Raw genomic sequence first — 16718 nt, 5'->3', positions numbered from 1 at the left:
AAAGTTTTGACGTGCCGCCGTGGGCCTGACCCGTCAGCCTCTACGACTTCTGCACTTTCATGTGGGACTGTTCACTGACACATTATACCCAGACTTTGCGTTGAAAGTTCCCAACTTGAGCATAAGACTCATAAATCAAATTAGCAACTAATTAGACTAATTAAACTATAAAAAGCAAGAAATCTAAATCCAAACCAAATTAACTTCAAGATGTTTATCAGTTCTTGTTCTATTTAGTCAGAAAGTCTAAAAATAGTGTTGATTTGGACTTAATGTAATTTTGAACCCTGCAGTTGTTGCAGTGCTTTAGACTGCTTGATGACACTACTGGTCACGATGTTACTGACCTGAATCATTTGGTGTCTTGGCAACAGATTTTCGAGAATTTCAGTTTCTAGACTTGCCACGACTTGACCTGTTCACTGCTTTACTGTCAGCCTCCTGCCGGGGCATGTGACACTTCATTGTCCGTATGTTGGCTCGCCATGCCAGTTTTCACCTTTGGCTGTTTAAAGTATGGCCACCTTGACTCCATCCTTGTTCACCAGAGCTTGTTTATAGCAAAGTCTCGTGATGGAGTTACGAATGGCAGTTCACAACTGTCACTCATGCCAGCTGAGGCTGCCTGAGTCCTTGTACCCGTAATTCATGTAGACTGCAAAATTCCACTCCATACCTCAGCTGTTTGCAGTGCTTCACCAATCTCGGCTCCTATAGATTTCCATCGTTAAATGGTTTCACTATGATTGTGTTAAAGTAATGATGTGCAAAGAAACTTAAAGTGCTTCTCTTTGTTTCTGAACTAGTCAAGGCATGTGTCCTAAGATAGAAGTGAAGTGCATTTTGAGGACCCTTAAATGCTAAGTACGAGTGATATATTCAGGCCCTTTCCTTCATTTAATTTTACAGTAGTTGTTGGATTCATCCTGACAGTTTGTTCGGTTAGAATGTGCCTTGCTTGGAAGCTGGCTGAAATTACTGCTTGTTATCAAGTTACATGAATTGAGTCTTAAAGTATGTCTCTTAGCATCTAATAACAGTAAGTGCTGGCTCAAATGTAACACATCAGTGGTGGACTGTGAAAAATAAGTTCCTTCGGTCTGCTTACCAGGCAAGTCGGAACTAAAATTTTCATTTTTGACATTTCCCAGATGTGCCAGATCCTCCACAAGCACCCAGAATCCTCAGTGTCAGTGAAGATTCCTGTGTCGTCCAGTGGGATCCCCCACTCTTTGATGGAGGCCAGCCAATCATTGGTGAGATTGCACTCAGGGAAGAACCCATAAATAATCAATCAGTTACTTGATTGTATTGTCTTCCTTATCGGCCAAACACAGTATAACAAGAACATCCTAACCACCTCTCTTAAAGCATGTGCTGAAGTGAGGTGTGAGTTACACTTAAGGCCTGAGTTTGTTATCCTTGTTGGATTCTTTCAGGTTATGTACTCGAGAGGAAGAAGAAGAAGAGCTACAGGTGGATGCGGCTGAACTTTGACCCTTACAAAGACACAACATATGAGGCTAAGAGAATGATTGAGGGTGTGGCTTATGAAATGCGGGTCTATGCAGTAAATGCCATTGGAATGTCACGCCACAGTCCTGCCTCCCAGCCTTTTGTGCCCATAGGTGAGTCCTACAACATAAAGCTTCAGATCGCATCAAGTGTTATGGAAACATCTTTGAATTCTGCTGGTTAATCTGAACAGAGACAAGTGGGATGTTTGGAAATTTTTGGGGACAGCTGGTTAAGCCCTCAGCCTTCAGTATACATTTGATGACCACTTTATGAAGTACAGTCCTTTAGCACTGGGTTGGACCCCACTTTGCCTCTAGAACAGCCTGAGGTAGGCTTCAGGACACAGATTCTACAAGATGTCAAAAACATTTCACAGAAATGTTGAACTTTGCTGACATATTTGAATCACATAGTTGTTGACGATCATGCAGGAGTAGATTATCACTGTAATCGGACCATTCCATCTCATCCCAAAGACGCTGTGTTGACTGAAGGTCTATTAAATAAAATGAACCTGCTGTCATATTGCTAGAACCATTCTGTGACAATCCACAGTGCATTATTCTGCTAGGAGTAACCATGTGATAAAAGGTATGAAGGGTGTGCCTAACTCATAATATGAATTAAATGGCATTTTGAGCTGTAACTGTCTGTTGGCAGGGAAATTGATTAACAGTGAGAGAAAGCAAGTGTTAGTAAAAAGCCTTGCAAGATTGTCTTGGTATTTGATGTTTTGTTAGTGGTTTTCTACAGTATACCAAGTTTGTCATGTTCATATTGTCGTTTGTGTAGTGTATTTTTGGAGGTGGAGTCAGAGAGACTTGGTTTGATGCGCTGAGCATTTCCAAGTTATTTCCATGTAGACTGTACTGTACAGAGGGACGCCACTGTCCTCTGATCTGCCTGTCAAGTAAAGACTGTTAGGCGCTTCAGAACACCTGCAGCCTTTCAGCAACACGTCGTCATGCCGACAGCGGTTGCTGTGATGGAGTTGACTTGTGCTTAGAGAGGATGCAGAAACAGCCCGTAGGAGGCTTAGTTTCTATAATAAAACATGAGGCATCACCAGGATGGGTACTCAAGGCTTGGGGGGGGGGGGGTGGATCCCTTTCTCTCAGTATTCAATTCTTTATACTCGTACCTTTCCTTGTCTCGTCTCTTGCTTTATCTGTCGTGATGGGTGTGAAAACACCACTATCTGTGCCCGTGGCCATCCATTACAAGACAGCTGATTAGGAAACTATCCTTGGCATCCTTCTCTATAAATAATGGCATGTTAGTGCGTAGGAGGCGGGGGGGGGGTGTCCAGGAGCTTAGTGCAGTAAGGCTAGTCTGTCAGGAAGAGGAGGGGGTGTGACCGAACTCAGAGGTCTGCCGCTGAAGTTTCAGCTGCTGCTGCTGTGCACTGCTTTGTTGTGGAGAGGACAGAGGAGGACTAAAACAGAAGTGAGTGAAGAGAAACAGGTGGAAGAGAACAAAAGATCTATTACAAAGGAGGGACCGGAGAGAGGCTTACTAGCCTGGAGTGACCCACAGACAAGATGACCAAACCCATTCTGCCCAAAACGGCTGAAAAGAAGCCGCCAGAGGAGGCACCAGCGGAAACACCTGCCGACGCCCCCGCAGAGACACCGGCTGAGCCAGAGGCCAAGGAACCTGAAGCAGCTCCTGTTCCTCCAGAAGCACCAGTATCAGAGGCTAGCCCAGAGCCTGCACCCCCAGCTCCAGAGACAGTGCCTGCACCACCTGCAGAGGGAGAAGCACCTCCTGCAGAAGGAGAGGCAGTTCCAGCACCTCCCGCAGAAGCAGAGGCAGTTCCAGCACCTCCCGCAGAAGCAGAGGCACCTGCAGCACCTCCCGCAGAAGGAGAGGCACCTGCAGCACCTCCTGCAGAAGGAGAGGCACCTGCAGCACCTCCTGCAGAAGGAGAGGCAGCTCCAGCACCTCCTGCAGAAGGAGAGGCAGCTCCAGCACCTCCTGCAGAAGGAGAGGCAGCTCCAGCAGGAGAAGAAGGGGCTCCACCAGCAGAAGGCACCCCGGCAGAGCCAGCACCTCCACCTGAGCCTGAACCAGAACCCGAGCCAGTTCATAGTAGGCTTCAACTTAATAGCACTTTTTACCTATGGAGGAAGTCATTAATGCATGGGATGTGCGATAGATTAAGTACATTATGGATCTTTGAGGGATATCTCATTACATGGTCTCTTATGAAGTGAGGGATTCTTTGTAAGCTGTGGGTCAAGGTTAGCAACATAATAGTTACATTCCGTTTGTCTTCTGCTGTGCTTTAGATTTCTGAATGTCATTTCTTTTCCCAGTGATGCAGTGTGTTGCATACTTTAATGTGCAAATGTCAGGCAGAGCAAGAATTTCAGCAGAGGCCACCTGAACAGCCGAGTTATGAGGCTTGTATTGCTCATGTGTTGCAGTTTTGGAATAGCACATGTATGTTTGGTCTCTGATTGCTTGTTGTGGTTTAGCACTGCTTCCTCTGAAATCCCTGGCTAGCACATAGCATGCCACTATACCAGAGAGGCTGTTTGACCTGACCAGCTCAGGACAAAGGAGGTAACTCAGTCAGCGTAATTTAAGCTAGAACCAGTTTGTATTAGTCTGAGGTTGACATCACTGTTTGACATCAACATGTGAGAGAGCAGCTCTAGAAAAGAGCAGAATTTTTGGAGGATCAAATGAGTTCCCTGAAGTGTCTGCATTTTACTTATCCGCTGGGCCTTGTTCTCCTCCCATCAGCTGTCAGAAATCATTAAAATGGCTCATTTAATGACTCATTGAATGAACCATTTAGCTTGTTTGGTTTTAACACGATGTGAAAAACTCCCATAAGTGTCGGAAGTCCATTTCGCATGTGTTGAAGGTCCTTCTCTCGAGGTTTGGTTGGAAAATCAACCATATTATGTTCCATCATCCTTACTTCTAGTTCACTCCTATGCATAACTGAAATTATAGAGCTAAACCTCATTTATACCTGCTCGTGAAAGTTGGTGAGAAGTTAAGGATGGATAGCCTATGTCTCATAGATGTTGGGTTCTTTTACTGAGGATCTGTACTTTCCTTGGTTCTCACCCTGGCAGTGGGACTGGCTAGCAGAAATCACGCTTGATTTAAGAGCATTGATGACAGGTTACAGGCTAGCAAGCATAGTTTAAGATAGTAAAGCCTTGTATACCATCTCTGTCTTTCTTAGTATACATGCAACTCAAAGCAAAACTCCTCGCTTAAAAAAAACACCATATATGAGCTAGGCCCTCTGAAATGGCTTCTATGGAGTTCTTTTTGTTTAATCACAGTTCTGCAGCAGTTCTGTATAATATGGATTTATGATGACAGTTAGATTTTACGACGTTGTAAGCAATAAAAGAAAAGTTGTAGTCTCGGAGGGCAGATTTGAGTATGTGACGATGCCATGTTCCATGTATCATCAACACGGACACGTGCTGACACCAAGCGATCTGCCATTTTGTATCTCACGATTGACTGTTCACTAGAATCGGCCATTATACCACATTTTTCCTCTTCTCTCTCCCCCCCAAGCACCCTCATACAGTATATCTCTGCTCTGTCCACCCCAGCTCCTACCAGTGAGCCCCTTGGCCTGTGTGTGGATGACATCAGTGACACCACTATTTCCCTGAAGTGGAAGCCTCCAGAGAGAATTGGCTCATCTGACCTTGAGGGCTATGGAATTGAGTACTGCAAGGAGGGCTGTGAGTATCCCTGTCTGTCTGTCTGTCCGTCCGTTTGAGTTTGTGTGTGTTAGAGGTGGCTGGTTTTAATGACTCTCCATGTCAACATCCTCACACTCTACACAAAGCAGAATAAAGTCTGCCTGGAGAGACATGGTGTTTTCCCTGTGTTTGGGTCAAGTTGGACTAACCTGTCTCAGTCTGAGAGATCATGCTGGAGTTTTAAATGACACAGTGAGGCTATAGCTACAGATTCAACCAATTTACAGTTTTACAATTTAGCATTTGGCAGACGCTTTTAGCCAAAGCGACTTACAATCAGTGCATCAGTCAGATTCCTAATACCTCATAAGCAGAAATCGCAATAAGCCTGAGTGTCAATTTACCCCTTCGTATTGCACCCCTGGAATTCTTTGACAAACATAGATACAAGACCAGTGATTTCAACAGGAACTAATGTGGGGACTGTCTCAGGTTGACATTTAGTGAGACAAGAAATGTGATTTCAGAAAAAAATTCATGTAGTTCAGCTAGCAGTGCAGCAGTTAAAACGGTAACAAAAATCACAATCAACTATAACAGTTATTTCTCTTGGGACAGGTGGTGGCACGAGGGCATAAACTCAACCTTAAAAATGTTAGTAAAAACAAAAAACAAGTACACCACTTTGTTTTTGCTTTTTGAGGAACATGAAGTCCAATGGTGATCTCATAAATACTTCACTGGTATTCATATTAGATAGGGTATTAGAATCTAAATGCTTTCTTAATCACTTAACTCTCATACACTCTGTCAATGCAGATGACACGGAATGTGTACCCTTCTATGGACCAATCTAAAAGGCTCTCACCCTGTATCATCATGAGGCCGCATCTTAAGAGATTTGGCTCTGACTTACTTGTAGACATTCCATGCAGTCTGAGCCTGAGTCCTGATGAGTGCGATAGGCTTTGGCCTGACACCATTAGGACAAGGTTAATGTAATTATAGCAGTCAGTAGATGTATGAGATCTTGTGTGTAGCACACAGTGAGCCCAAGGAAGATCTGCTTGGTAAATGCATGAGAAGCTGGCTCTGCCTTAGGTATCTTACCGAAGGAGTTCACAAGTCGGTCGTTTGTAAAAGAGGTTTGATTGTTGACACATGACATCAGAGGGGACAGAAGCACTGTTACCATCATTAAGGTCAATAATGTGAACAGAACTAGGTATTTAAAACAGTCTGATAGATTTTTTTTTCCATAGGAAGCTTTTGATCATATGTTTAAATTTGTAATCAGCTATGTAATATATGGAGCCTTCAGACATTTATTATTGCTCACTTAGAGATGCTCCACCAAATATAACGCACGTCAATTATAGGTGGCCGTCGCCTCCTCCGTGAAATGCTGTCAGCGATAGAAAGAACGCTGGAAACGTTGACACATACATGTGATGGTTGTCTAGACAAATTCAAGTGACTTTAGTTCTCACACAAGCCCTCTGTCCTCCTGTTTAGCTGATGAGTGGGTCCCAGCTTTCAAGGGCCTCACAGAAAGGACCTCCGTGATCATTCGTGACCTGCCTACTGGGGAGAAGATGCAGTTCCGTGTGCGAGCATACAACACGGCAGGTCCCAGTGCCCCTGCCTCCTTGGCCCAGCCTGTCACCATCAGGGAGATCATGCGTGAGTTTCACACTACACACCCATAGGCTCAGTTTGTCAAACGGTGCATTAGTCAGGAGCAGACCTAGTCACACAACTGCAAATGCTTGGTAATTGCATCTCTGTGTGTCAAAACAAAAGGTATTCGAAGTTTCTTTTTGCGAGACCCTGAGAAGCCTTTGTAAACCCAGTTTAAAAGTAAAATTAAGAGAAGCTGGATTTTGTATTTGTGTGTCAAATGTCACGGTACATTCTCCTTAAATAGCAACTGAAGTTTAAGCCAGTCAGAGAGTGACCTGTAGTGAGGACATTAAGAAAAGCACACACTGTCTCATGATTGCTGAATAGCCTCTGCACCACGTCAGTACCCTGTACACTCATACAGTTAGGTTTTAATGAGTGTTAGCGTATATGGTAAGTCCATAGACTCCCATTCTCCAGTGCCTCTGTGTGTAAGGAAACAGCAGTGAAACTAGAACAAACAGCATGATGTGCAACTGATTTAATACTTGTAGAAGTAGGTTGTAGCATTTACTTGTACTCATCTGCTTGTAGTTTCCATTTTATGTGATAATCTAGCCACTTGAGTTCTAAGGTTAGAGGTTAACTGGCAATGTAGGTATTGCTGTGGACACAACATCCTTCCAGAACTTTCTGTATGCCTGCACTAAGCTTTGTCTTGAATATTATGTCATATATCTTTAACATTAAGAACTTGTCAACAAGGAAATGGAAACCTCAGGAATATTACCAGCATTGCTTGCTGCTGAGCAGATGCTAAATGGCCATCACAGCATGAAATGGATGGGCAGTAAATGATCTTTAACAAAGTGTGAATGTTGTGCTGTCCTCTCCTGTTTTTTTTGACTACATAGCTGTATCATATATACACTTAAGCATGCTTACTACCTTACTACCACAGAGTTTGGGGACACACACACCCCCACACACTCACATTTCCAAGGTTGACAGCTTTTCCCCCTCTCAGCGTATCGCAGATTAGCTTGGCAGGGGTATTTTGGGGGCCGTAAGACCCCATGGTTTATCCTCTTGCTGATAAGATGATATCATGTAAAGTGCTTGTTTGGCATCTGTCTCTGAGCGGCACTTGAGACTGCTGGCTGACGCTTGTGTCTCAGATAAGTCTGTGACTAGAATCTCAAAACAGCTACATACACCCGTGCCTAAACTTAAGGGTAGAAGGAGTAAGACAGTCTGAGAAGCTGAATAATCAGTTGTTAGTGTTGTTACTGTTGTTGTTAGTTGTTAGTGTTGTCATGCTACGAATAGAATTTAGTATTAGTAAAGTAGAAAAGTATCATAAAAGTTCTGTATAAAAGGATTCATATAGTTTATATATATATATATGTGTGTGTGTGTGTGTGTGTGTATATATATATATATATATGTGTGTGTGTGTGTGTAAAAAAAGTTATTTCTTGTAAATTTGTTCATGATTTATACTTTTTAGTAGTAGAATTTATTAGATTGGCTTTTTAATTAGAACTTACGTTTGGAATCCAGTGTTATCAGTCTCCACTGATTGATGTGGAAAAGAAAACTCACAGGTCACCTGAAGTAAAGAGAAGAGGGAGAGCATCATGCAGACCTTGGTAATTTAACTTTTAAGTTCCAACAGTCCAGTAGGTGAGGCTCCTAATAAAGGTTGTGTGGTTTGTATATGATTTTTTAAGGTGAAGCAGTAGCTAAGACCACAGGGGGCCAGGTGAAATTGTTTGTTTGAAAAACGTAAATGTGAGAAGTGTGCATAACACTGCCGCCCTTGGAATAGAGTTATGTATTTCAATTTTATACATGTGTCCTGTCTCGATCCTCACAGAACGTCCTAAAATCTGGGTCCCACGAAACCTCCGCCAGACTCTGATCAAGAAGGTGGGAGAGACCATCAACCTGGTGATCCCCTTCCAGGTGAGGTGCATATGGAGTCAACAGATCAGGTCTGAGGCAGGGAAACTTTAACTCCACTGCCTTTCAGTATGTTTATCTTTGGTAGCTAGTGCTCTTTTTTTTTTTTTTTTTTACCAAACCATTGTCTCCAACACCTCCAAGATCAGCCATGGCCTCTTAGTAGCTTGGCCTCACTGAAACCTGTGTCCCTGAATTGGTCTGTATGAAGAAGTCACTATGTATGACATGAGGCATCACTTTATCCATGACTCCATAAATATACCTGAAACTGTATCTGGGGTCCTACATAAACACAACAGTTTAACAGCTGTTTCTGACATGAATCACAGTGGCAGCTGTAAAGACCACATGTTTAATAGTCTATTGGGACAAAAAACAAGGAGAGACATGGCTATGGTTGATTCATTAAGATGCCTCTTAATTTAAAAAAAGCTGTCAGTCATTTGTCAAACATAGTATTATGAATGTGAAGGTGACCAAGACTACATGTTATGGTATGGTGGGCTTGACCATATGTATGCCACATTTTTATCACCCCGAAGCGGCACACATTATTTTCACAATCATTACTTTTTATTTATTTAAGTGTCATATTGTAATTACGTGTAAATAAAAGATCTGTGCTGTCTACAGCTCTCCCAGTACTATTTTGACTACAGACCTGTGTCTGAAGTGAGAAGTAATGATAAACAAATTATCATCTATCAGTCGACCAGTCCGTTTCCCCTGTCAGATGCGCTCCTCCAGAGTACATCCATTCGTCCTGTAGCGCTCTCTAGCTTGATTTACTCACCCTTATCGCTACTGATGTCATCTCGCGAGGGATCAGTTAAGACACGGATACATTCATTTACCTTCAGCCTCTCTCTGTCTGCAGGGGAAACCACGTCCTCAGGTGACATGGACCAAAGATGAAGAACCCATAGATCCGAAACGTGTCAACGTGAGAAACAGCGACACAGACTCTATTCTCTTCATCAGAACAACGGAACGCAAGGATTCTGGCAAATACACCTTGCGGCTCCAGATTGAGAATGTAGAGGACACAGCCAATGTGAGCATCCAGATTGTGGGTGAGTCCAAAAATGAAGATGCTTTTTGCAGCGTACAGTCGAGAAAAGCAGTTTAAGCATTTCTCAGTCCGTTCTCACAGGTGTTCTAACCTGTATTAGCTCAGCATCGGTCACAAGTACTTGACAGAAGCATTTTTACAGTGATCCAGTATTAAATTAGTGGATATCTCAAGTTTTAAAACCTGAGCGTACGACGTACGCATTATCCATTTTAAGTATAGTTTGCCCTACTGGATGTGTGTAGTTTTTTTCTTTCTCATTTACACATTTGCTGAGTAGACATTGTATTTAGCTGTAAATTGCTCCCCTCAGATCTGCCAGGTTCTCCCCAGAATCTGAAGGTGATGGATATTTGGGGCTTTAATGTTGCTCTGGAATGGAAACCACCCAAAGACAACGGCAACTGTGACATCACTGGCTACACCATCCAAAAGGCTGACAAGAAGACCATGGTAGGCGTTGCTAATTACATCAATCCCTGTTACATACCACTTTTGAGAGGGAAAAACAGAAAGTAATTTCAAAGCCATTTACCTTGCAGTTATTTCAAAGTTAATCCATTTCAAAGTCAGTGCATGCACACTACTGAGAGAGCTGTATTGTGGAGGCTTTAGGCGCTGTTGCTCAGGGTGACATTGCACAGTTAACTTTGGGTTTATAGACGCGTCCCAGACAAAGCTAGGGTGACCTGCGGCAGTTGGAATGGGAAACTTTCCAACGAAGTAGCCCTTGTCTCTAGTTGGCTATATATAGCCAAAATATTTTGAGGTGTTTCAAATGTGTTTCACTTACATATTTTCTCAATTCTGAAGTTCTAGCCATGTCTAGGCAAAGCAGCTAAGCTCCTGAACACACAGTCATAACTGAGTAATGTATGTACACTATGTGAAAGCTGGAACAGTGTGATATGGCCACTGGGTGAGTTTTTAGCCTGTCTTGTGATACAAGGTTGGCTCATGACCCTCCTATCTTTATGCACCTGTGCCCCTGCACCACACCGCCAGCCCCCCACTGCATGACAGGCATGCCCTAATCTTAGCCCGTATGCGGCCTTGGCCTGATTTAGGGGTAGTTATTACAGGCACTCTCTCCCCTATTGTACTTTTCAGCTTACAAAGGTTAGCAACAAAATAAAAAGCACCCGCTTTGAATTTCATCTCGTATCATTATTGGACCCAATTTATTCTTTGCCTCACATGCAAAACAGCAGGCAGAGCGACGTAGGATTATCGCGTTTCATTGCGCAGTATCTCAATTGGAAATCAGAGATGCCCCACTGCCAAATATAAAACCTCTTTGGACCCCTGGCCTTGGAACACACTTGCATTCAACGCAGTAAAAAGCATTCTGACTGCGCTGTCCACATTGTCATGCAAATGACCATAGTTAAGGCTTATTAACTGTGTAATATGAATCAGCCTCCTGTGGTAGGCAGGGACAGAACAATAATTAGACAATTAAATATTTATAATGTGTGTGAAACTTAGACGAGAACACATAGAACGTGAAAAATGTAAGAAGCCGTGATATGTGTGATATTCATGCAAACGTTGTATGCAAAGTCAATGTTTTTGTTTTTCAAAGATTTGCATCTAGTGTATAACCAGATTTTGATTTTGTTTGGGGTGTGTGTGTGTGTGTGCGTGTGTGCGTGTTAAAGGAATGGTTCACAGTGTATGAGCAGTATCGTCGCACTAACTGTGTGGTATCTGACCTCATCATGGGAAATGAATACATATTCAGGGTGTATGCCATGAATATGGTCGGCCTAAGCCCAGAGCCTTGTTTCTCCAAAGACAGCGCATATATACAAAAAACAGGTGAGCAGCACTCCTCATTAAAGAGGTTACATTCTCAGGAAGATACACACATTTACATGAACAGTTTGAAAAGCAGTGTGCAACTTGTTTTGTGAGAAATATCTGTCATTACAATGGAGAAAGGGTACTATCATGCAGAGAACTGGCCAGGCAGCAATACAAACCACATCCATCTGAAACAAAGATAACATTTTGGACTAAGACTCTTTAGTCACACAAATACCCAACCCTGTTGAGGATAAGGGTCCACTCTTTACAGCTGTGACTCACTTGATTGAAAAAGCAAAGCCAGATCTCTAGACTTAAAGCAAATCTGTAATTCTATTATGTGTTCCACAATGCTTAACACTTTTTCTTCTTAAGAACTGTTTTATTTATTTTAGTTTTTTGCACTTTTTAATTTTTTTTGTCAGGTATCGTGTATAAGCCTCCCTCCTACAAAGAGCACGATTTCTCGGAGCCCCCCAAGTTCACACACCCGCTCGTGAACCGTTCGGTCGTCGCTGGATACAACGCCACCCTTAGCTGCTCTGTCAGAGGCATCCCCAAGGTGAGAGTGTGAGAAAGTGCTCTGAAAGGTCAAAGGTCACTGTGCTCTGGCTTTAGAGAGGTTGTGAGATTCTGCTCAGAATACATGAGATCTGCAGCCACACGTGATACTTAATTTTCAAATCTTACGCTCCCACCTTTTCAATACGAGCTTCCATACAGGTGTACCTTTAGGCTTTTTTTTTGTCAGTGTTTGCTAGGAATCATTTATGTGTCCAAATTACATGTGCCCCAGTTGGACTCAGTCTTCTTTTTGTTCTGTGTGTCTTTACTCAGCCCAAAGTGACTTGGTACAAGAATAAGATGGACATTTCTAATGAGCCCAAGTATCGGATGTTCAGTAAGCAGGGTGTACTGACGCTGGAGATCCGTAAGCCTTGCCCGTTTGACGGTGGGGTGTACATGTGCAAGGCTGTGAATGACAGCGGAGAAGACACGGTGGAATGCAAACTGGAAGTTCGCCGTAAGTATCCTGCCTCATTTCTCCTTCAGTCTCAGGGGTCTTCAAATCATCAAACCATTACTGGCTAAACTCAAGCTAAAAAGGAATTATGTTCAGTAAAAGCAAATAATACTATATTATTTGCAGTTATTTTGCACCCTTCAGATTAAGTTACTGTTATCGTTTAAAATAGTGTTATGAAGTATTGTCGATAACAATAACAAACAATGAAATTCTGTAACTTTTGGTGTTCGGTTTAAGCAGGGGGGTGTTAGAGCTTTCAGCTTAAGGTTTGTGATGAAGTTCACCCCTGATAAAGGACAGGCAGCATGCTCTTACCACCACTACACATTACACAGCCGAAAGCATAGTGTACATGTGGCCGCCAAATATGAGCTCATGTATGATATCATCTGTCATGTCATCATATATGAATTTCGTCTCCACTCATATTTGATCATATCTCTTTGTTGTACATCAGTGCATACTTGCGCATATGTACTTGGACATGATATTCAAAATCTGGTCAACGTAAATACAAGCTAATATGTAGAAATCTGTATTTTCTGTGTATACAAAGCACATGTTTTTTATGGATGTCATGTCACGAGATATGTCGGCATATTTGTATTTTAACTTCTGAACGGACCTTAAGATGCCTTTCAGTGTTTCAAGGTCCAGTATGGATCCTGCCACAGAGATCCATATTCACTGATGTGTGTGTTACTTTATTCCATTCTCCTCCTGTTTCCTGTTTCCTGTTTCCTCTCCCTTCCCTCACCCCCCCCAGCCCGTGAGTAAACTGACGTTTACTCCGATTATCCCCGAGGTAAGCCCCTCCCCTCATCTCAGCCAACATAATTTCCTCAATAACAAATAAGACCAGTATCTTAAAAGTGTCACTTTAATTCACTAACATTGTGACTTCAAACATGGAATTCCTGAACGACCTACTTCGCTGACCAAAGCAGGTAAGCAAACCCCTGGGTCCCCCATCACCACAGTGACTGATCTGGTCTTGAATAATGCATTCAAATAAATAATCACTCACAAGCATCCATTTTAAAATCTACTGGCAATTACTAATCATTTATAACAACCTATTTTAAAGGGTTTTCACTCACTGGATACATTTACATCTGTACCTTATTACGTAAAGTTGTGCAACCAAATGTTTAACTAATGAGTAGAAGAAAAAGTGTTTTGTACACTGTGTCTCTGAATGTCTGACTCATTACTGTGTTTAATTAATAATATATAACATTTAAGTAAAGTATTAATGGGCTTGCTAGTTCATTCTTAATCAAATTGCCCCTCAAAAGAGGAATGAACGCTAGAGGGGCTATTTTAGTTTGACACAGAATGATTGGATTTCGGATTGTTTTTCATTTCAGCTCAGTTCAGTCCTCTTCAGCCATTTTCCTTTTGTTACTTTTTCGCTTACTCATCCTTATGGTAGTGAACATTTACACGCATTCTCATAGACTTATTCTCTTGTATTCTAATGATGGCTGTCACGATTTGCTCTGGCTCATTTCAGTGTGGCCTTGGCTATCACTTTTATCAAAGTGAAGTTGTTTCATAAAAGATCACACTGCTTGCACTTGTTACCAGGAGTTTCCATGTGTGTTTGAAATGATTTCATAATGTTTCACTGAAGTCCCTTCTGGTCTGTGAGGCTCTTTCACTTCATAATTCATTCTGTGTCTTTGTCTTCATGAGACAAGTAAATATCCTCAATGAATTTTACAGCAGTAGTTCGATCGGAATAATGTTTTCAGTCAATCATTTATAATGTTTTCCCTTTAAGGAGGTTATTTACTGTATTGCCTTACGACTTTTTTTTCCAGCTCAAATCGCCAAAGAGGAAACTAAGAAGTGATGAAGTTGCAGTGGCCAGCGCTCAGGGGCCTGGACTCAGTGCCACCTATGAGTTCATCTTCCACTATCCTTAGGCTTCCAATGGACCCTGACAATGTCAAAGCTCATTGTGACACCACAGATGTTTCCTTGGCTTTTCATTGGCTTGTGCTTCCTCTCACCCTCTCCCCTGCTCAGCGTTGAGTCTGTCTCTGCGTACTCTTTAATGTTTTTCCGCATCTCATATTTAATTACTTACATTCATCGTTTCATTTCATCTCACTTCATTTCATCTCTTTTCATTTCATTTGAGAGGGTGAATGTGGGGAGGTCTGAGAAGTGGGTGATATGGATGATGTACCTTGTTTTGAGACTATAGACTGAGATCTCCATACGCTTTCCTTTATGTTCATCTGCTGTGTGTTTGCCTTGTGCCTCACCATTGCTCATAGACTTCTGTAACTTTTGGCAAATAAACTTGAAGCTTTTTCTTGTTCAGTTTGTCTCCTTTTGTGTAAAATCTCTTCAGGCTGAAGTTAACCAGGAATGTATGCAGCTTACGTTATTCAGTTCTGTTTCCTCTCAAGACTTTGGAACTTGGTTATTAGCTGAGTCATCCGCCTCTTATTTTTACAGACACAATACAGGTGTAAAATAAGTATTGGAAGTATTTGAATGACTGGGCCCTGTCACAGTACTCTTACACAACTCCTTTACCTTGGTAGCCTTTTCTACCAGAGATACTTAAATTGATTTAAATGCGCATTTTACAAAGATCTTGCAGACATCAGTGAAAACTATGTGTTGTTACCCTCTGCAGACTAACAGGATGCAAAACAAATGCGACAGTTGTGCATTTGGCCGGGTCGCACAACATGGTCGCAGTATCAATGTCTGATCCCATGCCTCTCAGTGTCCCTTTTTTCCCCTGAAGTAGATGGTGAATGAATCAGACAGGTGCTACCTCACTTAACTATATCAGCATAGTAACGGACTTTTCTGCCTATGACTGCCACGCACAGTAGACGACCGGAATACCTCAGCCACCTACAGCCCCCAAGAGAATGGCAGAAATCTGACAAGCTGTGGGTATTAATGTAGCAAAGCCCATCTGAAGCCATTGTGGATGCATTCCTGCGCTCTGTATGGGCAGGCGTGCTTAGCATGGAGGGTGTGCATATACCCAGACGGTTTAGGAATGTTCCCTCGTGGCTACTTTGTTCGGGGCAGAAAGACTGAGATGTTTGGCCTGGACCGTGGAGTTTGTGGCATCAAAGACGGTTGTCAGAATTAGAGCTAAGTGCTGGTGGCTTGTTCCATATTAACTAAAGGCAGGTTGAATACTGACACTGCGTGGCATCTTGGCTGGGAGCAGAAGAATGTGAATGAGATATGCTCAAGTGTACCTACAAAGGCACAATCATACACCCATATTACACATGTAGACCAACCCATTGGCTCAGTGTCATCGGGTGTATATGTGACGCAAGGTCAACGCTGCGATATCTAGAATGTTTCAGATAAACCGCACTAGACTTTGATCAACAGTAAAATAATACCTCTAGATATGGGTGAGATTGTTGCCATCTGCATGTATGTGAGTAAACTGGGGGACCCCCAAACATCAAGCTACCAAATTCATTTCTTTTTCACCTTTAAGCGTTAAAATAACATTATATGTCCCGTTTGTAAGAAGACATTGGAAATGCATAAATCATTATGGACTTGAAATGTCCTTACACAAATACAAGAGACAGCAAAAGAGTAGTTCATCTTAAACCTTCAATTATAGTTACATTACAGTGCATTTCATATTGTGCTAGAACCTAAAACAATGCACTGAATTTCATGTTTCAGTATAGGTTAGATCATTATGCATTTAGTCCATGGTAGTCTCCAGGTCGTGTCGTTTGTCTGTGTGCTATGTCAGACAGAGTAATGCCCCTTTAAAATGTCGGCAAAACACCTCATTCCAGAAGATTGAATAATGAGTTTTCTTAATGTTATCAGCACTGTGCATTAAAATGCTATCATACAAAACTAAGACTTTAGTATGCTCAGGTGAACTCTGAGGCAGTGATGGTAAAACTGAATTGTACAGATAATGGGCTTTTTCATTTTCATAGATTTTCTCAAGCCTTCTGTTGATGTAGTCAGATAATGCATCCCATCTAATGAA

At 42.2% G+C, this 16718-nt stretch overlaps 1 protein-coding gene across 1 annotated transcript in view; it reads left to right on the top strand.

Moving 5' to 3' along the window:
• mybpc3 (myosin binding protein C3) overlaps positions 1–14561 on the top strand; it is a 38299-nt gene extending 23738 nt beyond the window's left edge. Inside the window, exons 22-32 of the mRNA XM_030794161.1 lie at positions 1152–1256; positions 1440–1628; positions 5109–5243; positions 6720–6887; positions 8707–8795; positions 9673–9868; positions 10181–10320; positions 11529–11688; positions 12102–12238; positions 12514–12700; positions 14530–14561. Of these exons, the coding sequence (XP_030650021.1) occupies positions 1152–1256; positions 1440–1628; positions 5109–5243; positions 6720–6887; positions 8707–8795; positions 9673–9868; positions 10181–10320; positions 11529–11688; positions 12102–12238; positions 12514–12700; positions 14530–14561 (1538 nt within the window). The remainder of the gene's footprint in view (positions 1–1151; positions 1257–1439; positions 1629–5108; positions 5244–6719; positions 6888–8706; positions 8796–9672; positions 9869–10180; positions 10321–11528; positions 11689–12101; positions 12239–12513; positions 12701–14529) is intronic.
• Positions 14562–16718: the final 2157 nt, after the last annotated feature.

The sequence above is a fragment of the Chanos chanos genome, chromosome 2 (genome assembly GCF_902362185.1).
Source record: "Chanos chanos chromosome 2, fChaCha1.1, whole genome shotgun sequence".
Taxonomy (NCBI): domain Eukaryota; kingdom Metazoa; phylum Chordata; class Actinopteri; order Gonorynchiformes; family Chanidae; genus Chanos; species Chanos chanos.
This window is presented reverse-complemented; position numbering and strand designations above follow the sequence as displayed.